The 26,300-nt window shown below is 36.6% G+C and overlaps 1 protein-coding gene and 1 long non-coding RNA gene across 2 annotated transcripts in view; both read left to right on the top strand.

Annotated features, from left to right (window-relative positions):
- The first annotated feature begins 2,966 nt into the window (after positions 1 to 2,966).
- LOC309627970 overlaps positions 2,967 to 26,300 on the top strand; it is a 749,424-nt gene continuing 726,090 nt past the window's right edge. Inside the window, exon 1 of the long non-coding RNA XR_014244073.1 lies at positions 2,967 to 4,705. This is a non-coding gene — a long non-coding RNA (uncharacterized lncRNA). The remainder of the gene's footprint in view (positions 4,706 to 26,300) is intronic.
- On the top strand, positions 6,212 to 26,222 carry AREG (amphiregulin). Its single transcript, XM_082390290.1, has 6 exons — positions 6,212 to 11,179; positions 12,263 to 12,511; positions 15,121 to 15,322; positions 16,043 to 16,198; positions 18,160 to 18,271; positions 19,726 to 26,222. The coding sequence occupies exons 1-5, from the start codon at positions 11,119 to 11,121 to the stop codon at positions 18,251 to 18,253; spliced, it is 762 nt and encodes a 253-aa protein (XP_082246416.1). The 5' UTR covers positions 6,212 to 11,118; the 3' UTR covers positions 18,254 to 18,271; positions 19,726 to 26,222.

The raw sequence follows: 26,300 nt of genomic DNA, 5'->3' as shown, positions 1-26,300 counted from the left end.
GTTGTGGCTCGTGGGCTCTAGAGCACAGGCTCAGTAGTTGTGGCACACAGGCTTAGTTGCTCTGTCGCATGTGGGATCTTCCCAGACCAGGGCTCGAACCCGTGTCCCCTGCATTGGCAGGCGGATTCTTAACCACTGCACCACCAGGGAAGCCCATGGGGTTTTTAACTTAAAAAAAAAAAAAGCAGAAATAATAAATGATCTTTATACACACATTAGGACATACAGATGAGCAATTAATTCCTCAACCAAAGATAAACATTGTTGACCTTTTTTATATAGCCTTTCAAAATGTTTCTATGCATGTATATCTACATATATGTATTTATATATAATATGTACACAAATATTCGTAAATATGTTAATAAAAGTTTCATACTGTACACACTGCTTTGTTCAATTTTTACATAGTGGGTATCATATATTTTCAAAATGTTAATAAATATACATTTATATAACTTTGTTTTACTCTTAAAAATACTGGATATTTTTTAAAATGTAGACTTATTCTTATACTCTTCTTTTCTCTTTCCTCTTATGTGTGTGTTACCCCCCAAAATCTGTGAATGCAGAAGTAAAGCTACATTTTTTAAAGTTTTTCCCAACAAAATCCCACTAAAATAATCATTTTGTGCAGATTGCAATATTGTAAGGAAAATAAAAATGAAGCATATTTTACAAACAAGTATAGACATAGCTTCAAATCTCCAAATTGGGAAAATTTAGAAACGTAAAATTTAGCATAATTAATTTTTAAAAGTTATTATATCCTTAGCTCTCTGGCAGTTAAAATAACTTTTAAGAGTGCAAACTACATGACTTTTTCCAAAGATGTAATTTTAGGCAAAATATATCTTCCAAGTTTCTGTTTTTTTCTATTTCAATAAGAGTAAGAATTTTATAAATACCATTTTTGAGATGGGAACATTTGATCACATTTATATTTCTTTAAAAAATTCTTTAAAGTTTTTTCCTATCATGTAAGCAACACTGCCTCACTATACATCAGATTCAGCTCAGGCCAATTGTTCCATTGAAAAGTCGAATGTTTTTTTATAGTCACACAAGGTAGTGCTTGAGAATCTCAAAATTAGCTAGCAATTTGATATTAAAGTATCTTCTTGGAATGTTTGCTATCTTGAGAAGTGACCAAAACTAATGATTTTTGGAATTCCTATGGAAGAAAAGAAATCTAGGAGTGAAGTTATATCTTCTGCAAACAGTAAAATCATCTGGGAGTACATAACCCAGGTTTAGGACCAAAATATTGATTTCAGGAAGATTATTGAAAGACACATATGATAGTTATAAAATGTATAACTATATTTTCCATTATTTTTCTATGAGTTCTACATGTGTATGTATTTTTTCATATTAACCAGCAAATACTTTTTCTTATTCTGGCCACATAATTTCAGTGCATACATTCAGAAAGCTTTGGGAAGTATGACATACAAAGGCCATTTTCTTTGAGGTTTAACCTATCCCTGCCTAGGACAGACTGTACATGTGTGGTCTATTCAACAAATTAGTAATTTATTCACTTATGATATTTAAATGTTATTATTCTCATTGAATTCAGAAACAAAAGCCTGTTATGTTCATGGGAAAATACACTAAAATCTATATATAATATTGCCTAGCTTTGCTAAAAACACATGAATGTTTAAAGAGATTATCAAAACTGATAACAAAATCACATCAATTATGGATCATTAATAATAGGATGATTTAATTATTAGAGGTAGGCATATGTTGTCAATTTTTAAGTAAACCATGGCAAATAGGAGAGTTCTTCCACTATGAAAAAGTGGTCATCACACAGCATTGAATGTGTGATAACTGACGTGATAAATTGTAAAACAAAATGCAAGAAAATAAGGAAAATAGAAATGCATTAAAGGAAGATTAAGTGCTTACAAAGTATTATTTTTAAGTTTGGAAATAATAAATTAACGATATAATGATGTAATGACTAAAATGGGTAGGCTGTAAAAATCTTTCATAGGACTCTGGCCTACTTCAACAATCCTACCTCAATATATTATTTTTCGGAAACAATAAAATGCCAAATCTTTTCCTGAAATCTTAAATTCAGAAAGAATTAATGGTAGGGATGGAGCCTCAAGATGGCGGAGGAGTAAGACGTGGAGATCACCTTCCTCCCCACAAATACATCAAAAATACATCTACATGTGGAACAACTACAGAACACCTACTGAACGCTGGCAGAAGACCTCAGACCTCCCAAAAGGCAAGAAAATCCCCACGTACCTGGGTAGGGCAAAAGAAAAAAGAAAAAACAGAGACAAAAGAATAGGGACGGGACCTGCACCTCTGGGAGGGAGCTGTGAAGAAGGAAAAGTTTCCACACACTAGGAAGCCCCTTCACGGGCAGAGATGGGGGTTGGCGGAGGGCGGAAGCCTCAGAGCAATAGAGGAGAGCACAGCCACAGGGGTGCAGAAGGTAAAGCGGAGAGATTCCCGCACAGAGGATCGGTGCCGACCAGCATTCACCAGCCTGAGAGGCTTGTCTGCTCCCCTGCCGGGGCAAGTGGGGGTTGGGAGCTGAGGCTCAGGCATCGGAGGTCAGACTCCAGGGAGAGGACTAGGGTTGGTTACGTGACCACAACCTGAAGGGAGTTAGTGCTCCACGGCTAGCTGGGAGGGAATCCAGGAAAAACTCTGGACCTGCCTAAGAGGCAAGAGACCATTGTTTCAGGGTGTGCAAGGAGAGGGGATTCAGAGCACCGCCTAAACGAGCTCCAGGGATGGGTGCAACCGTGGCTATCAGCACGGACACAAGAGATGGGCATGAAGCTAAGGCTGCTGCTGCAGCCACCAGGAAGCCTGTGTGTGAGCACAGGTCACTATCCACACCGCCCCTCCCGGGAGCCTGTGCAGCCCGCCACGGGCCAGGGTCCCGTGATCCAGGGACAACTTCCCTGGGAGAACACACAGTGTACCTCAGGCTGTTGCAACGTCATGTTGGCCTCTGCCGCCGCAGGCTCGCTCCGCATTCCGTACCCCGCCCTCCCCCAGGCATGAGTGAGCCAGAACCCCCTGATCAGCTGCTACTTTAAACCCATCCTGTCTGGGAGGGGAACAGATGCCCTCAGGCAACCTACACACAGAAGCGGGGCCAAACTCAAAACTGAACCCCAGGAGCTGTGCGAACAAAGAAGAGAAAGGGAAATTTCTCCCAGCAGCCTGAGGAGCACTGGATTAAATCTCCACAATCAACTTGATGTACCCTGCATCTGTGGAATACCTGAATAGGCAACGAATCATCCCAGGACTGAGGTGGTGGACTTTGGGAGCACCTGTAGAGTTGGGGTTTCCTTTCGGCATCTAATTTGTTTCTGGTTTTATGTTTATCTTAGTTTAGTATTTAGAGATTATTATCATTGGTAGATTTGTTTATTGATTTGGTTGCTCTCTTCCTTTTCTTAAATATATATATATATATTTTCTTCCTTTTTCTCTTTTTGTGAGTGTGCATGTTTATGCTTCCTTGTGTGATATTGTCTGTATAGCTTTGCTTTTACCATTTGTCCTAGGATTCTGTCTGTCTGTATTTATTTTTTTTAGTATAGTTTTTAGTGCTTGTTATCATTGGTGGATTTACTTTTTGGTTTGGTTGCTCTCTTCTTTCTTTTTTTTTTATTACTTTTTAATTTTTTTACCTTTACTAATATTATTTTTATTTTTTATTTTAATAACTTTATTTTATTATATTTTATTTTATTTCTTTTTTTTTTTCTCCTGTTTCTTCTGTGCCGTGAGGCTGACAGGGTCTTGGTGCTCTGGCCGGCTGTCAGTTCTGAGCCTCTGAGGTGGGAATGGCGAGTTCAGGACATTGGTCTACGAGAGACCTCCGGGCTCCATTTAATATCAAATGGTTAAAGCTCTCCCAGAGATCTCCATCTCAGTGCTAAGACCCAGCTCCACTCAATGACCAGCAAACTGCAGTGCTGGACACCCTATGCCAAACAACTAGCAAGACAGGAACACAACCCCACCCATTAGCAGAGAGGCTGCCTAAAATCATAATAAGGTCACAGACACCCCAAAACACACCACCAAAGATGATCCTGCCCACCAGAAAGACAAGATCCGAGCTCATCCACCAAAACACAGGCACCAATCCCCTCCATCAGGAAGTCTACACAACCCAGTGGATCAACCCTACCCACTGGGGGCAGACACCAAAAACAATGGGAACTACGAACTTGCAGCCTGCAAAAAGGAGACCACAACACAGTAAGTTAAGCAAAATGAGCAGACAGAGAAATATACGGCAGATGAAGGAGCAAGGTAAAAACCCACCACACCAAAAAGTGAAGAGGAAACAGGCAGTCTACCTGAAAAAGAATTCAGAGTAATGATAGTAAAGATGATCAAAAACCTTGGAAGTAGAATGGAGAAAATAAAAGAAACGTTTAACAAGGACATACAAGAACTAAAGAGCAAACAAACAATGATGACCAACACAATAAGTGAAATTAAAAATACTCTAGAAGAGATCAATAGCAGAATAACTGAAGCAGAAAAATGGATAAGTGACCCGGAAGATAAAACAGTGGAAATAACTACCACAGAGCAGAATAAAGAAAAAAGAATGAAAAGAATTGAGGACACTCTCAGAGACCTCTGGGACAACATGAAGCACACCAACATTTGAATTATAGGGGTCCCAACAGAAGTAGAGAAAAAGGAAGGGACTGAAAAAATATTTGAAGAGATTATAGTTGATAACTTCCCTAAAATGGAAAAGGAAATAGTCAATTAAGTCCAGGAAGCACAGAAAGTCCCATACAGGATAAATCCAAGGAGAAACACGCCAAGACACATATTAATGAAACTATCAAAAATTAAATACAAAGAAAAATTATTAAAAGCAGTAAGGGAAAAGCAGCAAATAACATACAAGGGAATCCCCATAAGGTTAACAGCAGATCTTTCAGCAGAAACTCTGCAAGCCAGAAGGGGGTGGCAGGGCATATTTAAAGGGATGAAAGGGGAAAACCTACAACCAAGTTTACGCTACCCAGCAAGGATCTCATTCAGATTCGAGGGAGAAATTAAAACCTTTACAGAGAAGCAAAAGCTAAGAGAAATCACCAAACCAGCTTTACAATTAATGCTAAAGGAACTTCTTCTCTAGGCAGGAACCATAAGAGAAGGAAAAGACCTACAATAACAAACCAAAAACAATTAAGAAAATGGTAATAGGAACATACCTATCGATAACTACCTTAAAGGTAAATGGATTAAATGCTCCAACCAAAAGACATAGACTGGCAGAATGGATACAAAAACGAGACCTCTATATATGCTGTCTGCAAGAGACCCACTTCAGACCTAGGGACACATACAGACTGAAAGTGATGGGATGGAAAGAGATATTCCATGCAAATGGAAATCAAAAGAAAGCTGGAGTAGCAATTCTCATATCAGACAAAGTAGACTTTAAAACAAAGACTATTACAAGATACAAAGAAGGACACTACATAATGATCAAGGGATCAATCCAAGAAGAAGATATAACAATAGTAAATATTTATGCACCCAACATAGGAGCACCTCAATACATAAGGCAAATGCTAACAGCCATAAAAGGGGAAATCAACAGGAACACAATCATACTAGGGGACTTTAACACCCCCTTTCACCAATGGACAGATCATCCAAAATGCAAATAAATGAGGAAAAACAAGCTTTAAATGCCACGTTAGACAAGATGGACTTAATTGATATTTATAGGACATTCCATCCAAAAACAACAGAATACACTCTCTTCTCAAGTGCTCATGGAACATACTCTAGAATAGATCAGATCTTGGATCACAAATCAAGCCTTGGAAAATTTAAGAAAATTGAAATCATATCAAGTATCTTTTCCAACCTCAACGCTATGAGACTAGATATCAATTACAGGAAAAAACCTGTAAGAAATACAAACACATGGAGACTAAACAATACGCTATGAAATAACCAAGAGATCACTGAAGAAATCAAAAGGGAATTAAAAAATACCTAGAAACAAATGGCAATGAAAACACGATGAGCCAAAACCTATGGGATGCAGCAAAAGCAGTTCTAAGATGGAAGTTTATAGCAGTACAATCCTACCTCAAGAAACAAGAAACATCTCAAATGAACAACTAAACTTTACACTTAAAGCAATTCAAGAAGAACAAAAAAATGTAAAAAAGATTGCTAGTGGGAAGCAACTGCATAGCACAGGTCAGTGCTTTGTGACCACCTAGAGGGGTGGGATAGGGAGGGTAGGAGGGAGACACAAGAGGGAGAAGATATGGGGATATATGTATATTTATAGCTGATTCACTTTGTTATAAAGCAGAAACTAACACAACATTTTAAAGCAATTATACTCCAATAAAGATGTTAAAAAAAAAAAGAATTAATGGCATACTAAAATTTGACATGCTTTCTAACTCAGTGTATGATGATGGTTGCAGACATCCTGTTTTCTGATCTTACATTCAGAATTGAGTTAGTGAGAACTTGTAATAATTTGGTGTAGATATGATTCCATTTATGGGACAAACTGGGTCCTGAAGAAATATATGCAAAGTGGATTTTTTCTTTTTCATATATTCAGACATTTTTTATTACACTGAAGTTGTGCCCTATTAAATGAATAGTCTAATCAGTTTGTAACATGAGTTTCTTAGTGGTAAATTAAACGTCTTCATCGCACTTACTCACATGCTTCCTCTTAAAATTCATTTCTCCATCCTTCACATTTCCAACAAAACTTCCATCTGTATAAATATGCAGCCCCACCAGTTTATAACCTCTCTGAATGTATCTTGATTTTTTTCACCGATGTGTCCCCTAGTGGAGTAGTTCTTAATCAGAAGTGCACATCAGAATTTTCTTGAAAGTTGTTAAAAAATACACAGGCCAGGACCCCACACCAAAACTACTGAATCAAGAGAGGAGAATGGAGAGTACATTTTGTTATGGTTCTCAGGTGATTTTGATCAGCTGACCTTTGGTTAAGAGCTAAAGAGAGCTCTTGTCTAGCACTGTTAAGAGGGGTGTTTAAGAAATGATTAGTGGAATGAACTCTTTTCAACAATGTCCTAAATTCCTCTACACATTTGAGGCCCAATGTAAGGCCCCTCTCCATTCAGCATCCCTCATTCTTCTTGTATGTGCCTGTCTCTATTGCTCCTTCCTGCCCATGCCTATCTCTGCTCTTCTATATTGTTATTATTGTCCTATAGGATAATGCTCTCCTTTTTATCCTGCCATCTGTTTCCTCTAGAGAGAAAATGTGAACTACTTAAGTGTAGAAGCTATCTTGTATTTCTTTTTATCATCTTCCTCTACCATCCCAAGTCCCCTATATCACACATTTTATTTCCTTTCTAGCATTTCTAAATACCTAAATTGATTATGTGTATTGTTTCCTTGGTTATTATGTGTTTCCCTTTAATAGAATGTAAAGTCCTTAAAAACAAAGACACTATGACTTATTCAAAGTTCTAGCCCAGTGCCTAAACCTAAAAGAGTATCTAGTTCTCAAAATATATTTGATGAGTAAATGAACTGCCTAGAGGATTGATTTTTTGTGTGTATAAATGTAGTGAATTGTATATTACATTTATTTAGTTTCCACTGTACCAAATCATTCACTGCTTTCAGTCCCATCTGCTAGTCCTTGCTCTGCAAAAACCATCATGTGAAAGATATAAAGGGCAAGTAAATGTATTTTATTCTGTCAAGATAAATCAAGTTCATTTAAGGTCTCCTTTTGAAGGAACTAGAAATTATATATTCTTTAGAATGGATAAATTCCAAGGTGAAAAGTAGAAAATGATAGACCTCTAAATGGAGTTAATGTATTTATTAATAAATGAAATGTTGCTTATATTTTAGAGAATTTCTTAATTTTAGTTTGGGAGTTCATTTGTTGACTCATAACAATGACCATGATGTAATATTTACTCAGACCCTGGTGCTATCTGTAAAAACTCAAGATCAGCTGTATGAACAAACACATAATTCTACTCTGGGTTCTACAGCACACATTTTAGCAGAGTCAAAGTGAGTTTGTTTCCACTATACATATAAAATATTATCAGGATCCAGATACTAGGCACCAAAATGAGTGTGGTTGGCCAGGAACATTTGTCTTTAGGGCTGCCCTTAACCTTATACTAGATGAGGGAACCATCAATTTATCAGGGTAAAGAAGAGTTGCTTCTCTACTTGAATTTCTTGCAATTGTTCCTCCTTGTCTCAATTTAACATGCAGAATGTAAAGAATCCCACACTTACATGGGGTTGGTTTTCTTCTCATGCATATATTCCAGAATGCCATGAGTCATCAAGGGGTGCTGCCATTGTGATGCAACTATGATGACGCCAATGATACCCTGTGATGAACCATAATGTTCAAAATGTTTAATCTTAATGTGAAGTAGGTACAAAGTTCATGGCTTGAAAATATTGGAGGAGATTATTCACTTACTCTGTGAGTAGCTGCATTTATAAGAGTCACTTAGTTCTTCAATGTGATTAATATAATGTAACTATCATAACGTCAAGGTTAATAATAGTTACCGTCTATTGTGCACTCACCATATGCTAGGATCTGTGCTAATGTTTCTGTATCTTATTTCATTTAATCTGTTTAACAGCAGGCGGGGATCTTTATTCCTATTTTTAGATGAGGAATCCGAATTTTTCAAATATTAAGTAACTTACTATATGGTGGAATTTGTATATGAAAACCCAACTTGTTTGAATCTAAGCACTCTGTCCCTACGATGCCATGTTATATTCCACACCAATGTAAATTATCACCCTCTAAATTTCCAGTTGGAAAAAGACAGAATAATTTCCATTATAAAGAGCCCCTTTCACTTCAAAGTAAAACACTTTCGATGACAGATATGCACAACTTGCATTCACCTCAATAAGAAGAAAGAGTAAGAAAAAGGGAAGAAGAGGACTAGAACAAAATCAAAACCTACGAGAGCAGAAAGATGCACCAGTGTAGGCTGACAGCCTGTAAGCTAAACAAAATCTCCACCATCTTTTGAAATCTGCGGGTAAGACTGTGAATCTCTCTGAATCACAATTGTCTCATTCACCAAAAAAGATGACCATGCAGGCCCCTGCTTCACTCTGGAATGGGCAGTGTCATGTTTCTAGTCTGGTTTTCTGCTCTCAGTCACACCTCGACTTCAGGTATTCTTTCCATTTACACTTTCTGCTGGGAAGGCCATTGAGTGGCCTCTCCATCTTTCCACAGAACTTTCCATGATAAACATGGCAAAACTAAACTGCATCCTGGTTTTTCATGGCACCCAATCCTTCTTTCCATCTGATGTAACATAATTACTTTCCTATGCATCTGGCTCTCACCTCATTGAGCTACTGGGATCAGGGAGCTGGTCGTCATTTAATCTCCCTCTTTACTACTTCCCTGCATAAAACATAAAACAAGTGGATTACACAAAATATGTTCTCCACAAGTGTCCAATAGGGGAGAAGACATGATTCATGACTGTTTATTTTATCCTACTAAACATATGGTACTATTTAGCCTACTTTATTATGATGTGTCATTAAAAAATAAGTAGCTTTTAAAAAGTTTCCCAGAATTAGGACAAATGCACTGTGGACCACGTTCCTAAAAGAGCTGTTTTACTGGAACAGTCACGGAAGAGATACGTATCTTCAGGACAAAGAAACACTAAGAGAGAACAGTGCTTTTTTTGATTCCTCAAGTCGAGAAAAATCCAGTTCTGGAGTTGTCTCTACATCAAAGTTAGTCAAATTAAGCAGCTTTCTCCCTCTCTCTTCGTATTATCTACTTGTCATGATTAAAATGCCCTACTAGCTTCTAAATGGGCCCTAAAAGCTGGCCCTTTTTATCTTGGGATTCCAGAGGCAAAATCTTAGGACCACCCTTCATCCAAATGCCAACATGCTACCAGTAGAGATTATTCCTTTATGTTAAATATTATTCTCTCCCAGAAATTCTCTTTTCAAAGAGAAGTTTAGTCTAAATCCCTTTATCAGAGAGGAAAGAGATTTTAAGAGTCAGATGAACTTGAAGTTAAATCTATCTGACTTCTGCCATGACCAGCTGTGTAAAGTCCTCCTTGCTTTGTAAAGCTGACATTAGCCTCTCTTGTAAAACAGGGAAAATGATACTTAGCAAGGTTTTTGAATGAGATGGTACTGGTAATATTTTTAGTGTACTGTTCTGCAAAATAAATGATCAATAAATAATAACTTTGACGAGGGCCCTGGGACACATAAAGAAACCAGAAGGGAGGTGGTTGGAAATTCTGGCCTCTTAGTAGTGGGTGGGAAAGAGCCCCAGTTGAGATATGGTAAATAAAGCAGCTTCTCATTAGGAGGTGTGCTCTCTAGTCATTTAATGCATTTCATTATACTTGTTAAAGTCATTCGTTTCATTATTCTTGTTAAAGACATCGGGCTATTGTTAAGTCATTCTTGGTCTTAAAGTACTTTTACATCGTAATATAGAACTTTTCTAGTTAATCCCTGTCTGTTGTAATACTAGATCAACCAAAGTATATTCGGAGGGTTTTCAGAGAGTTTGAAAGTTCGGGATTTTTGAATGTCAGATACTAGCTCCCAAACTCCACTCCTTCCCTTGAACATAGATCTAGTATTTTTTTTCAGCTTGCAGCGAGGGGTTTAATTTTCACTTCCTCCCAGCGGCTCTCTACGGTCCCAGAAGGTGGGGCGTCTGGCATCCGTGTGTGGTTTGGGGGTAGTAACCTCTCTCGGGGCTGCCGCCCGCCTCCACCCACCGCGGCGGCCGTGACGTCACAGGCGATGCCCGGGTGCCCGCCCGGCCTATAAAGCTGCAGGTGCGCGCCGCGCCTCGGGAACGTTCGCACACCTTGCGCGCGAGCCGGAGGCCAGGGATCCCGAGGCGAGCTTCAGGAGCTGCCTCCAGCGCCCGAGCCCGGCCGGGCCGGCGAGCACGGCCGCAAGACTCCCCTTGTCACCCCTCTCCCCACCACCTCCTCCTCCCTCCAGCAGCTCCCGGCCGAGTTGCCCCAGAGACCGCGACGCCGCCGCTCCGAAGGACCAATGAGAGCCCCGCTGCTGCTGCCGGCGCCTGTGGTGCTGTCGCTCTTGATCTTCGGCTCAGGTGAGGACATCCCGGCTCTGTGCTGCTGCCCAGCGCTTCTCCCACCGCGGGCACCTCTTGAATTTTGCTGCTGCTTCTCCAAAAAAACCGCCCCTCGGCGCCCCCGGCTCTGTCCCGTGGGAGGTGATCGAGGTCCCTCCCTCCCTGTGGATACTCCCTGGGAGGAAGAGAAAAGTGGGTGGGTGTCTTAGATGTTCCAAGCTAGCAAGAGGGAGCCTGAGAATCCTTGTACTCTTACTTGAGTCCAGCTGAAGGAGAACTTAGAGATCCTGTGATCCAAATAAAGATAAAGATAAGATAAAGAAACCGAGGTACAGAGAGGTGAAGTGATTTCCGCAGATCTTGGAGAAGAGTGGTTAAGTCTCCGACCGAGGAGTGCTACCTCCTGCCTAAATTCTCAATCTCCACTGTCACGTGACTTTGTTTTTACTTTTCTAGAGGGCCTCTCATCGCACCAGGGAGAAGTTAAAAGTACCACTCTGACGCTGCTTTATTGAGACCTAAAAGATAAAGCAGGGGCTTAATTCTGGCCCCCAAATCTTACCTAGTCCCTAGTTTTACTCTACGTGAGAACAATAATAAGAAACAATGGCAATAAGAATAATTATTATCAACTACTTTTTACATTTTATATACATACTCTTGTTAAAAATGTCAGCACGTGTTAGGAAAATCTGGTATTTATCTCTAGAACCTGCTTATTAAAATGGGACAGGTAACATTCTAGAAACTACAAATGCATTTGGTATGTGAAGTTATGACAATATTTAGATATTACTTCTTAAATAATTATATGACATTAATTTGCCTACTTGGTAGTATATATATATTTTTTTTTGGTGTGGAAATTAATGTAGGCTGTCTGTGGAAAAGAAAACAATGAAAGAAGCTCTGTAACTGGCACAACAAACAGCCATTTGTTGGCAAAATGTGAAGTTGCTTTCATAAGTGACTCAATCACAAACAATAGCACATGTACAATAACTGCTTTGAAGATAAACCTGTCTCCCGAATGCAACTGACTGGTGAGAAAAGGCATTCTGCTTTACTTTCTCTTTTCTTCCCTTTTTCTTGCTCCCATAGCCCATTATACTGCTGGATTAGACGTCAATGACACCTACTCGGGGAAAGGGAAACCATTTTCTGGGGACCACACTGCTGATGGATTTGAGGTGACCTCAAGGAGTCAGATGTCCTCGGGAAGTGAGATTTCTCCTGCGAGTGAAATGCCTTCTAGTAGCGAACTGTCCTCGGACATCGACTCTGACTATGCAGAAGAGTACGATAACGAACCACAAATATCTGGCTATATTGTAGATGATTTAGTCAGAGGTGAGTAGAGGATAAGGTGACAGTGTAGCCTATAAGATGTGTGGTTTGCATAAGCAAAGCTGCTTCCAAAGAAAAGCTGCTCCCCAGATCTCCCAGGGGCTTTCTTGCTTGTATGACTGTTGTATACCCCACTAGGTAAGCTAGCAACTGAGATGGAAAGAGCTATTGGTGGGCACATCCTATGTGTCTGTAACTCTAACAAACGTTTTATGTCTAGTAAGTCTAATCTTCACAACTCTGTGAAGTAGGAATTGTTATCATTTTACAGATGTGATAACTGAAGCTCAAGAAGGTTAAGCATTCTGCCCCAAATTCCACAGCCAGAATGAGAAACTCCAATCTGTTTGGTCCCAGATACTCTGCCACACGACCACCCCCGCCAATCTGCGAAACAGATTAAACATCAACAAGTCCTATATACTTAGTATCTCAGCTTTTATAGCCACTCCCCACCACCACTTTTCTCTAAATAACTGCATTTTGACACAAGTAAGGGAACAGAAAGAAGTAATGGGAGAAGAACGATTGGATCTTAGCCTTTGTGAATTAGATGTTGAGAAATTGGTAATAATAATAGTAATATCACCTTATGGAAATATTGAAGAAGGACAAATACGCATGGATTTTATATTGCTAAAATCACTATTTAACCCCAAATCTCGTTTGTCAGTTAAATAATAGTGACCTATATTTTTTTTCTCTTTTGCTGTTATCTGATCTTTTAAAAAGAGCATTTGCTTAAAATGAGGGTACCAAAGTAAGAGGTCAGTATTGTTCATTACACTCATATTACTTTGGAGTTAGAGGGCAGATCATCAATAAATCAGATCTAGATATCCTAGGAGCATCCACTATGGAGGCAGGACTTAAGGACCCTTCTTCCCTGACTGTAGTTTCCCTGAATCCTCCCCATCTGTCTAGCTCCCAGAACTGGTGAAGGGAGAGCAGGTGACACCACGAGGATGGTGACTGGGTTAAGTGGCAGGTGGGAAAAGCTTTATCGATCCCTCCACTTTCCTCCTTTGCTTCAGAATTTGTGCTTTTATAATACATAAGGTGAAGGGGTCCATCTATAATTCTTATTTTTGCGGGGGATGAGACTAGACCATTAAGACTCTAGAAACTATTGTCTTAAAGATGTTTCAAGTTAACATTTCATAAGGCCAAATGAACTGTTGGTGCTGAAAATGGCTAGTGGATAGAATTGCAATGCATTGTAAAACAGAGGAAATTGATCCATGGGGTTAATGTCTATTGAAGCACTTCAGCATAGTGACCATTTGCCTCTGTCTAAAAATTGTAATATATCTGATAAAGTGCATCATATTGATTTGAAATGTTTCTGTTAGAGGAATTATCCTAATCTGTTGTACTTTTCTTATCATCAGAGGAAAGTTTCAATATAAAAATTGCATAGCCACCTATTAAACATTGCTCCTAATTTGACTATTGTTAATGTTGATATAGTAACTGCTAAAATATTCATAATATTTATTTGTCCTTACCTTAATCATAGCGTTCTATCTTTGATACCCTTCCCTATGTTTCCAGAGTTTTCTATTTAATGGGTACTGCAGGACCATTATGACTAATTTTATTATGATATTATGATATTTTCCTCTTTCCACTGGACTCTGCTAAATACTTGCTTGGATAAACCTATTCAGGAATTAGTATAACAAAATGCACAGCTCCAACATGAAAATACCTTCTTCTTATATTTAGCATATGGGTATACTATACCCCGCATAACTGTAACCCTGAACAAAGGTTTCTGTGGATCTGAAGAGTTAGGATGAATCTATGAAGCAGCAAGTACAAATATTTCTGGACTCCCCTTTTTCAAATAGATTGATCACAGAAATAAGTCCCCAGAAGATATCGATTAATTATAATCTGTTGTAATCTGGGAGTTGGAGAAAATTGATCAACTCTAACGTATAATTCTGTTTTCTTCATTTCAAGTGTTACACACTAATTCCCAATTATGATAGTGAGCACAAGACCAATATGAGTAAAGAAAATCACCAGATATATTCGAATCCCACTTTAATTAATGGAACTGAACTTTTTCCAAGAGAAAACATAATATGGTAGGGAAATAATAGGCTTTAACATCCCAGGACTGACATTGTTTAGCTACGTGTCCTAGTGCAATTTACTTGTCTTTACTCAACTTCATTTTTCTCATCTGTATCATCTGGATAGTAACAATGCATTCAACTGTGATTTGGGTTTAATTAAATTAATGTTCATTACCAAGAACTTGGTATGTATTAGCAGTGAAAAAAATGTTTAAAATATTTCATGGATTTTCTTAGACAAGTAACTCCTATTATTCCTATTATCAATAATAATAATATTACTGACACAAATAAATTCAAAATATGTTTCTAAGCTAATAAAATAACAAAGGGGTTCAGATCTTTAAGTGTCACACAATACAGATATTCTCTTTGTTCAATTATTGTGTATGAGTTGTGTTAAATAATGAGACAAATATGGCTGTTATCCCTGTGAGCTCTCACTGCTAGGACTTCTTTCTCTCATGTCTCCAAAATGGTATTCCAGATGAAGAGAGACTGTTATCAATAAATCTTTTTTTTTAGTTGAACAGGTAGTTAAGCCCAAGAAAGACAAAACTGAAAGTGAAAAGACTTCAGTTAAACCCAAAAGAAAGAAAAAGGGAGGCAAAAATGGAAAAAATAGAAGAAATAGAAAGAAGAAAAATCCATGCGATGCAGAATTCCAAAATTTCTGCATTCATGGAGAATGCAAATTTATAGAGCACCTGGAAACAGTATCATGCCAGTAAGTTTTCCTAAATTATGTAGAATTCTATATTTCTAACACTGTGTCTGAAACCCCTAACTGCAGAAAACCATTTATTTTTTTCAATATATAAACCAGGGGTTTGCAAACTTTTTCTTAAAGAACCAGGTAGGAAATATTTTGGGCTTTGTGGGTCAAGGTGAAGTATGTACTCATATAACCAATTAAAATATAGCCATTTGAAAATAGAAAAAACATTCTTGGCTTGCATGCTGTAAAAGACCTGGCAAATGGCCAGATTTAACCCATGGGCGATAGTTTGCTAAACCCTGGTGAAAACCATCATTTTACAATATATATTTACAAAACCTCTTGATAAAAAAGGAACTAAAGGTAATTTTCACATAATGTTGTTCTAGCTTCCTTCCCCCCAAAAGCCGCTAGCACATTAAATGATAGTGGAATGTATTAGCTCCATAACAAGTCACTGACCTCATCAGTTGGTCATACATGGAGCACAAAGAATGAAAAGGTGTGTCTTCTAGGAATATCACACCCAAACGAATCTCAACTTTTTCTTATACTAATAGATCTTTGGCTCAAATGCATTCTATGTCTCATCATTTTGAAATACAAATAAATGTATGGCATGACTTTTTTTAATGTTAGAATTAGTGGTTGTTTATGATCTGGAAAGCAAACATGAAATTTATTGGAATTTTTTCAGTGATTATAATTTTAAAATATGGGTGTTTGCAGATGTCATCAGGATTACTTTGGTGAACGATGTGGGGAAAAGTCCATGAAGATTCACAGCATGGCTGACAGTGATTTATCAAAAATTGCTTTAGCAGCTATAGCTGCTTTTGTCTCCGCCATGAGCTTCACAGCTATTGCTGTTATTATTACACTCCTGTAAGTAAGGCATATCTTAAAAATCCCTAATAAAATAATGCCGGGTTAATTTTTTTCAGTATTTCTATCACAATGTGGTATCATATTTTAGGTGAGTTATTCTATTGGTGGCATATGATCTTTGGTTATATCTTTATACTTCATTGACAACTCATAGAATATGGTCAAATGGATATTACTTGGGCCACCATTGAAACTTAATACATGAAACCCTTTTCTTGAACGTAAAGTGATAGTTTTGTTTCATGTTATATGGCTACTCATGGTTACTTCCAAATCTCAGAGTGTTGATATCATCTATGACTATATTAAGCTAAAACAAGCCTCCCAGAAGCTAATTAAGGCCTGGTTCATAGTAGGTTGTCAGAGATATTGCTTTGGTACTAAAAAATCACAAAGAGCTTCAAGCCAGGAGCCAAGAAAATATGTCTTCTGCTCCTATTAGAATGCAAAATTCTGAGTTAGGACTTTTATAGCATGGTGTACTGACATATTAGAGTTTATGCCTATTATTGTCAAGTGCAATATGGGAACTCAATTATTAAAATAAATTTCCTCCATATGGCATGGCATAGGAAGCAGGGACAATTCTATTACTGTTTCATTCCTGCAGTATCTTCCCTGTGCTTGTAATAACAGACCACATACTTCATTGCATGACCAATGAATGCTAGAACTAGACTGTCCCAGGTAGTAGACACTGGTGGGTATGTAAAAATGGCATTGTCTGTCAAACAAAAGTCAGTGAATTAAGGATGTTGGGGGAGGGTATGAATGGCTCTATAATGACTCATGTGCTACTAGAGCTTGGGGAAAAGCAAGACTCATTATTCTAATTTCAGGTCTTGGTAAATTACTTTAACAGCTGGACTGTGTACATGATCTACTACTCCTGCCATTCAGGAAACAAGGGGTTATCTTCTGCCATTGTTTGCTATTATTTTAAACTCAGATCAGATAATGATAAAATGACACATAGAATACTGTTTTATGGTGCACATAAAGTTTTATGTGTGGTTTAAATTTGTTTTGCACACCCTAGAAATTATTTCGGTCTGTTAGTACCTCAAGTCAAATATGCAAATGTATTTAGCAAAGATTCTCTCAGACAAACCATTACTATTTGACATAGAAGGATAGAAGAAGAAATTGCCAGTTAGGGAAGATGTTTTGAAAGAATTATTTAAGCTTGTAATTATTCAAGTTGAGATATTTAATAATCCTTTGGAAAAGTATGGAAAAACTTTGTCATGTTGTCCTTTTCTCTGGTATTCTCCCTGTATTTGAAACACATAGCAAATACTTGCCTAAGACATACTTGCTGCTTTTTCATAATTGAACTTGATTTTTTCCCCGAAAGTCACAACAAAAGTTCTTAAGATTTTAATAGTAATATTTAGTAGATAAAGACCTACTAAAAATAGAATTGCTTGTACAACACTAAGACATTTCAGACCATTGAGTTTTTTGGTAGTAAGTAGTAATAAATAAAACTAGAGGTATTTATTATATTTAGAAATAAATAAAACTCTGTTTTGTAAGCCTGTTTTTTTTTTTTTAAAAACTAAGCATTCAGATTAATTTGTACAAGCATACAGTCCTTCTCTGGTAAAACTATACTATCTTCTTCTCCCAATTGTGCATGGCAATTGTGCTAAATTGGTGGGGGGGGGCAGGATATGAATGTGTTTCATGCTTTCTGAAAGTTTGAATCTCAAGGCACACTTATTTAAATCTCAGTACTTTGAAAATATGTTTATGTAAAGTCAACATAAAGATCCCCTTGAGAAGAACATTCATGATACTTTTAGCTGGGTTTAGGTTTTGTTTTGGTGGAGTGGTCCATAAGTGTGCAACGGTCTATAACAACTTATGAAAGGAATTCCCTATACTCATGAAACCCCAGTCAATATATAGATGAATAGAACTTTGATAACAGTAGAATATCTTGCTCTCGGAAGGCTTCGAAAACGATACTTCAGGGAATATGAAGGTGCAGCTGAAGAACGAAAGAAACTTCAACAAGAAAATGGAAATGCACATGCCATAGCATAACTAAAGAGAATATTACAGGTTTGAGTTTTAAAAGATATCTTTATATAATATCGTACAATTAAAAAAAATATAACATGTATTATATGAAGAAAAATGAGCAAAGCATGTTTTCTTAATTATACACTGTGAACATTGGCTACATTAAAGTGTTATGCTTTGAGCATGAGCTGGAGTTCAGTACTGAGAAGGGACTATGTCCTTACTATTATAAGGGTTATAAAGATGAGGGAGACACAAATTCTGTTCTCCGACAACTTAGTGTTTAGTAGATAGAAAAAAAGTGTAAGAAATGAGAATACTAGGGGAAGTAAAATATGTCATGAGGAAGGAACCAATGGAATATGAGGAGTTCCCAGTGAAGGAGAAATAGAATCCAGTGGGATACATTTAGGGAGCAGAAAAGCATGTGCATACAGATGGCACTGGAAGTGAGCCTCGAAGAACTGGTGAGATGGGGACAAGAGATTATAAAGGGAAAGGAAGATAAATAGTGTGATATGGGCTAGATTATTTTAGAAATGTTTGAGAAATGGCCTAGTTCAAGTGGCGTTGGGGAAGATAAGGTTGAACTGATAGGCTGAGCTCACATGGTGAAGAGCCAGCATCCAGGAGCTTGCGCTACAAAGGGGAGGAAGTGGAAACAGCAGGTGGAATACCCTTATACAGATAAGAAATAGGAGGAGAGAAGGGGTTCAGAGAGGCAGCTTGGTCAGAGTATATATTGTAGTTCTACTACTAAGTCAGTAGTACCATTTTTAATCAACACTCCAGATGCTTGGAGAACCACTATATTTAGCATTGGTTAAGTACAGGCATTATGTTCTGAGCCTGTTACAGAATTAGCTCAATAAGTCATGAAATAGATAATTATCCATGACAATTCTATACTCAATACTTATTCATCAAAATTTATTAATGAACTGGCTTAATGATCTGAAGCTAAAACCACCAGCATGAATAAGGGTTGATTTCTGGTTATTTAGTGCAATTGAAATTTCTCAAAGGAGGTCCAGAATGACTTTAGGAAAAGGATTATGCTGAGCTGGCACATAGTGGCTGCCTATAACTGGTATCTACTATTATTATGCCCTTGGTACCAATTATCTTAAATTAACTGTATATCATAAATACACTGAGACACTTCATCTTCATTTTTAATTATATCCACTGCATAGATTTGGTTAGGAAAACTATTTCTCATGACTATTGCTGCAGTTTTATTAAGCAGAATTTGATGAAACAGGTTTGAGCACATGCAGTCTTTACCTAAGTAGGCATATAACCAAAGCTGATGTGAAAGAAAGATTCACGTCAACGGGATAGTTTGTCTATGAAAAGCTCTTAGCATTTTTCACAAGACATCCTAGAAAAAAAATTGACAGAAATTCTGATTCCTGATTATTCTTTGACATTTTCTTAAAGCTATGTTGGAATTGAGTTTATCTCTAACACTTTGTTTTATTTTCTAACAGAGTATCAGATCCGAGTCACTGCCAAGTCACAACCCTGAGTGATGCATTGGTTCCTCTTTTCAGTGGATCCAGAGAAAAACAGAACCTTTCCGTTCTGATGGTTTTAAACTTTCAATGGTCACTTTTTAACCCTAACTCTTATTTCTGTATATAAAGATGCATGGAGATAAAAAGTATTTTTTCAAGTTGTAAATAATTTATTTAATATTTAATGGAAATGTATTTATTTTACAGCTCAATAAACTTTTTTAATCAAACAGATTGAGAGTTTGAATATTAGTTTTGACATTGTGAGACTTTAGGGTTATTTTTCTCCTAACATTTAAATGATCATTTTAAAAGGAGTTCCTTCCCTTTTTTACTGTTTTTGTGTTCATTTCCAAAACTTACTGCTTTTCTTAGAAAGCACTCTTAATGGGAAAATTATAAAGCAGAATCACTTAGCCTTCCCACAAATACTAATATCCCAAACTGGTCTTTCTTATTCTATGTAGAACTTATTCCAAGTCCTGTTAATTAGAAAAGCTTCTAAAATCAACACATGGCATGGCCTCTCTGTTACCGTAAACACAGATATTATAAAAGAAGGAAAATATATTGCCCATCATTATTATCACCATAAACAAGGAGGAGACAAGGTTTGAATATGGCATTTCAAGAGAACCAGGAAGTATTTAGATTTGAGACATCTTTCCCTAATATCATGACATAAATGTAAAAGTATCTAAAACCCACTCTTCTTTTTCTCCACTTGCTACTCTTTTCTTACTCTCTTCTTATTTTAAACAAATACATGTGTATTTGTGATGAGTGTTCTTTCAAGAACATTAATGTTGTGGAATGACTCAGTCTGGTTCCTGGCTGGTCAGTTGAGTTACCTGCATGAAAAACAAAACAACCGTTATATTGTGCAGGGAATATTTTGAGAAAATGAACCAATAATAAGCATAATTCCAGCAATCATCTCATAGAATTTCATGAATGAAAGGTACCTCAAGCACCAATACTTACATCTGTCTCTAGCATTCACCAAATCCATGCCCAGTGATTGTCTAACCAATTGGCTCCCAGCCTCACCTACCTTATCACTTCAGTTTTAAATGTCAGTGTCCAGGCCCTCCCTCCCAGAGCTTCTGACTTAAATGGACAAGTGTGGGTCATTGATACCTGTATTTTTTTAAAGATTCCTAGATGTTTCCTATTTACAGCCAGTGTTGAGAACCTGTGATTCACCTCTGCTTGCACATCTACAGTACACATTTTCCTCAACTTCATTTACTGAATATTTATTGTGGATGATTCAAATAGAGTGCTAGGAATACAAGACATTTACCACCAAGTTGGCGGGAGAGAGTATGTCTTGTCAGTACAGTGCAGTAAATAACTGAATGAGGTGTGGTACCAGGAATCCATGGGATTTAGGGGAGTACTCACCCAGCCCAGGCTGACTGAGTCAGGGAGCGCTTCCTGGAGAGGTGTCACCTAACATTATCCTTGAACGATGAGTAGGAGTTATATAGAGAAAACCATTATAGGCACAAGCAAAATTACAAAGTCATCAAAAAGTATGTGCTAAAAAGGAAAATACATAAAATAGTTCAGTATTACTGAAACAGAGCGGGTAAAGTCAATAGAGGCTGTAACAGAAGCTGGAGTGGTAAGGACAGGGTCACACAGGGCATTTAACTTGTACTGTAAGTTAAATGAGGAATCATTCAAGCCAGCTGGTCAGGGGTAGAAACTTGATCAAATCTGTGTTCCAAGTAGGTCATCAGGCAACCATATGGTGAAGGGACTTGAGCCAAGGTAGGAAGCCAGAGGTAGGAAGATTAGCTTGGAAGCAGTTGAAATATTCCAAGTGTGAAAAGAAAAACACTTGAAGTTGGGAAGTTAAGGCAGGGAAAGAGACTCAGCATTTATTTGGAGATGTTTTTATAGATTAAAAAACAAAAACAAGGTGATTTATTATTGAAAACAAGGCTGAGGGCAATAAGACAGTGAGAGAAGAGAAGAAATCTGGGGTGGCCCTCAGGTTCCTGGCTTCGGTGGCTAGGGAGATGGTGACATAATTTTAAGTAGGGAATTTCTTGAACTAGCTTATTGAATATTCTAGGAGGGAAGCATGGCTTTTTATTTATCCTTGAATGAAGAATGTCTCTTCTCTACTTTGTAAAACCATCCTTTCTAGTTTTTAATGGATTTATGAGGAAATAAGTACCGGCCCAGTCAGTTAGTCAACTGAATCAACCCTGTCCCTCACCTCACATCTGAGATTGAGTAGGTGAGAGGAAAAAACCAGGTCTACAAGTGTGATAATATATTCAGCTTTGGACCTGTTACTTTGAGATATCAGGAGACATCTACTAAGCAGTTAGATATACAAGTCTGAAGTGCAGTGAGGGGAAGAATTATAGATAGGGAGTTGTCAAAATATATATGGTAACTGAAGCCACATAAGTGCTCAAGATTACTAAAGGAGGGTATAATGAGTTTGCAGAAAAATATATTTGAATTGACAAATCTTCCCTGTTGTCACCAAACACTTGGAGGGAGGACCCAGACTACCATAGTCACTGGTCACTGTGAAGGTTCTAGGCACTTGCCTGCTATCCCATGTCCTTTCTTAGTCCTTAAAACAAAAGTTTAGTAAAACAATTACAGTGGAGAAGGGGAAAAAAACCCTATTACCTTCATAATAAAAATAATAATCTTAAATTTATTGAGTACTCAGATATCTTAATCACTGTTTTATACATAGAAACTCATTTAATCCTCATAACTTCCTTAGAAGGTAAATATATTTTATAGGTAAGAAAAGTAAGGCTTAGCGAGTTTAAGTAACTTGTCATACAGCTAGTAAATGAGAGAATTAGGCTCTGTGGCTCCAGAGCTGCTTCACTTAAACTCCTCTCTCTCCTACTTTTCCTGTAGTCAAGGTGTTTGCTTTGGTTTGGAGGATGCTATCTGCATACCAATTTAACATGGCTTAAAACCACCACTCGTAAGGTAGCTGGTTTATTTCTTCAAGACTCAGATAAGTTGACCCTTTTTATCTACCTATTCCGTCTTCCCAAAACTACCCAAACTATACAACTTCCCTCACAGTACAGAATGTATATCTTAGAGTTAGCCCACCCAAAATCTAAGAAAGCTGAAATATTTATCTATAAATTTTATTCATAAATTTTCAAATAATTGGTTAAGAGCTACTCCTGGGGTGTAGCTTGATGTAGTTGCCTGGAAATTCCAGCCTGCCTTATGTGTAGGCAAAGTGAACTCCGGTAGCCAGAGAAAGTCCTCAGGAAATGAAATACAGGTGAGCTGTAGGTAGGGTCAATGTGCTTAGAAACAGAAATAAACTAGGGTGTATGGGTGGTGCACAAAGTGACTAAAGTGGCTTACTGCTGAACAACATAACTCTTACTTCTTGGCTAATTTGCAGTTCATTCAATAAATAATTACAAATAATTATTAAACTCCAGCTATGTACCAGGCAAGCATAGGTTACTGAAATGTAACATCTCATAAGTCCTAAGAAGTATCTGTAAAGTTAATAACAGAAGAACATGGCAGAGTAAAAGATTCAGATAGTGTCAAACTAGATAGTTATCCTCTCAGTAATTAATAATTCACTTTGTTAGTTGGATTTGACCTTTGAGGTATGACTAAAGTAATGACATGTGTTTTCTTCTGTGTCTTAGAAATCAACCTAATTCCTTAGTAATACTTTGTGTGAATATATTCACCTTAACCTCCAATCTTCCAATCTCTCAAATCACATACATATGTGTATATATACTATACTATATATACATAGTATATATATACATATATACTATGTTCATTTAATCATTAATGTAATAAATATTTATTGAGCATTTACTATAAGCATAGTGATGCTTTGCACAGTGCAATCCAACCTTCTTCCAGGTCTCTCTAAGGAGACCAAGTGTGTCATAAACAGCTTCAGATATATATGTGTGTGTGTGCTGGTGGTGAGGTGGTTGGCAGCTTAGATCACAAGGCAATACAATTAGAACATTTTTTAAAGGATTAAAAAAAAAAAAACTGGTATATGCCTGGACACTAACATAATATAAAAGTCCCTGAGTTAAATATTATCCTAAAGAAGATTTCAAAATACTTAGAACTGAAAGAAAATGTTTTATTTGTCAAAATTTGTGAGGCACAGCTAAAATAGTACTTAATAGACAATTTGTAGATTTAAATATATTTATAAGAAAATAAGAAAATCTTAAAAGGGAAACAACTTAAGCTACATATTTAACTCAAAATTTAGATAAAGATCAATAGAATAAACCCAAGGAACATAAGAATAAAAATATTTAAATAAGGGGAGAAACAAATGATAAAGATAATTGAAAAATAAAGCCAAAATCTTACTCTTTGGAAAAATTAATAGGATAGACCTCTGTTAAAATTGATAAAAATAAAGAGAGGATATAAAAAATGAAAGGCAGAAAGAAAAAGAAGAAATAACTACAGGAACAACAATTTTTTTAAAATTATACATGTTTATTGCAGATTTTTTTTAAAATTACAAAGTAAAAAATAGCTCAAATGCTATCACCCAGGAAAACCTATTTTGTTAATACCTTTCCAGACATCTCTATATGAACACACATGCAATTTTATACAAGTGGGGTCATGCCCTTCATACTGTTGTCTAACTGGGAGACTTATATACTCTTTTTTTTTTTTTTAACATCTTTATTGGAGTATAATTGCTTTACAATGGTGTGTTAGTTTCTGCTTTATAACAAAGTGAATCAGCTATATATATACATATATCCCCCTCCCTCTTGCAAGATACCGTCTCCCTCTTGCAACAAATTTTAAAAAAGAAAAAAAAGAGAGTATTAGGATTCATATCCATAAATAAATTTTGGTGGCTTAAAGAGATGTTATTATCTCTTATAAATGATGTATAGAGGTAGGATACTCTAAGTTTGCTTTATACAATGGTATAATAATAATAACAAATATCTAGGTCCTTTTCCTCATTAGGATAGGTTCTATCTTCATGGTTGCAATATGGCACTAACATATAAAAATTCCAGATGTAATGGATAAATTTCTACAAAAATACCAAAAAATATACAAAATGTCTAATGGGAAAAACCCAGAAAACTTAAACCAATATGCAATAAAAAAAATGGAAAGAGTGATCAGAGTTCATGCCCCCAACCCCCCAAAAAGAAAACCAACCCGTATAGCTTTATATGTTCAGACTATAAAGAGAAAGTAAAATATGCTCAGCTTATTGTATGATGACAGTTCCAATCTGTACAAGGGCAATATAAGAAAAAAAAATAGGGTATATTTTATTTATAAGCATAGATGTGAAAATTTACAAGTATATTTTTAAAATTACGTCATGAAAGTAGAGATTTTTACCAGGAATGCAAGGATTGTTCAACATAAGAAAGTATATCATTGTTATATCAAATAGAGTAAAAAAATTAGAATTTTCTGTTATACAAAATAGAGTTCAAAAGCATTTTCTTATTAAAGGCAGAGAAAGCATTTAAGCGCAAAATTTACTTATAATTTAAAATAATTTAAAAACCAGGAATAGGGCACTTCCTGAGCTTGATAAAAGCTATATACTAGAACATACAGAAGAATTTATACTTTCTGGCAAATCTATAGATGCTTTTCCTTTAAGAATAGGAATGAGGCAGGGATGCCCATTATCACTACTACTGTTTAATGTGGTACAAAAATGCCAACTGAAGTTGAAAGCAAAGGAACAAACATAAGAGATATCAGAATTTATAATAAAGAAGTAAATCTGTTCTTATTTGCAGATAATGTGATAGTCTACCAAGAATGACCAATCTAATCAGTATGCCAAGTATTAGAATTTATAAGATAATTTCATGTGATTACTAGATATAAAATAAAATTCCAAAATTAACAGTAGTTTTCAATGACAAATTATCTCAATCTTAAAAGATAAAATGGCATTCACATTTGCTAGCAAACTATAAGATATATGTGTATTAACAATGAGTCCATAAGATTTCATTTAAGAAAAATTTAGATACCAGTTAAAAGAAAACAAAGAAATCTGTCATGGTTAGGCACTTCTTTCTTTTAGATGTCAGACTATAAATAAGTTAATTCCCTTCCCAAATAATCTTTAAATTCAACAAAATGCTAATCAAAATTCCAACTAGGTATTCTGAGGAACTTCATATATCATATTCTAAAATTTGCATGGGAAAATACATTCATGAAAATCTTCCATATTGAAAAAAAAAAAGGAAAAAAGGAGCCTTATATATAAAAACATTTACTAATTACAGTAGTAAAACATTGTGGCTCTAGAATAAGTACGGACAAATAGACCAATGGAACATCACAGAGAGCTCAGAGACATTTTATTACATGATAAAGGTAGCACTGTAAAGTAATAGGGAAAAACTGACTGCTTAGAAAATACTGTTGAGAAAAGGATCTCTGAATGTGAAGAAAAAATAAGATTACAGCACAGGGGTTTCCCTGGTGGCGCAGTGGTTGAGAATCTGCCTGCCAATGCAGGGGACACG

This window comes from Balaenoptera borealis (genome assembly GCF_965194805.1).
Source record: "Balaenoptera borealis genome assembly, chromosome: 4".
Classification (NCBI taxonomy): domain Eukaryota; kingdom Metazoa; phylum Chordata; class Mammalia; order Artiodactyla; family Balaenopteridae; genus Balaenoptera; species Balaenoptera borealis.
This window is presented reverse-complemented; position numbering and strand designations above follow the sequence as displayed.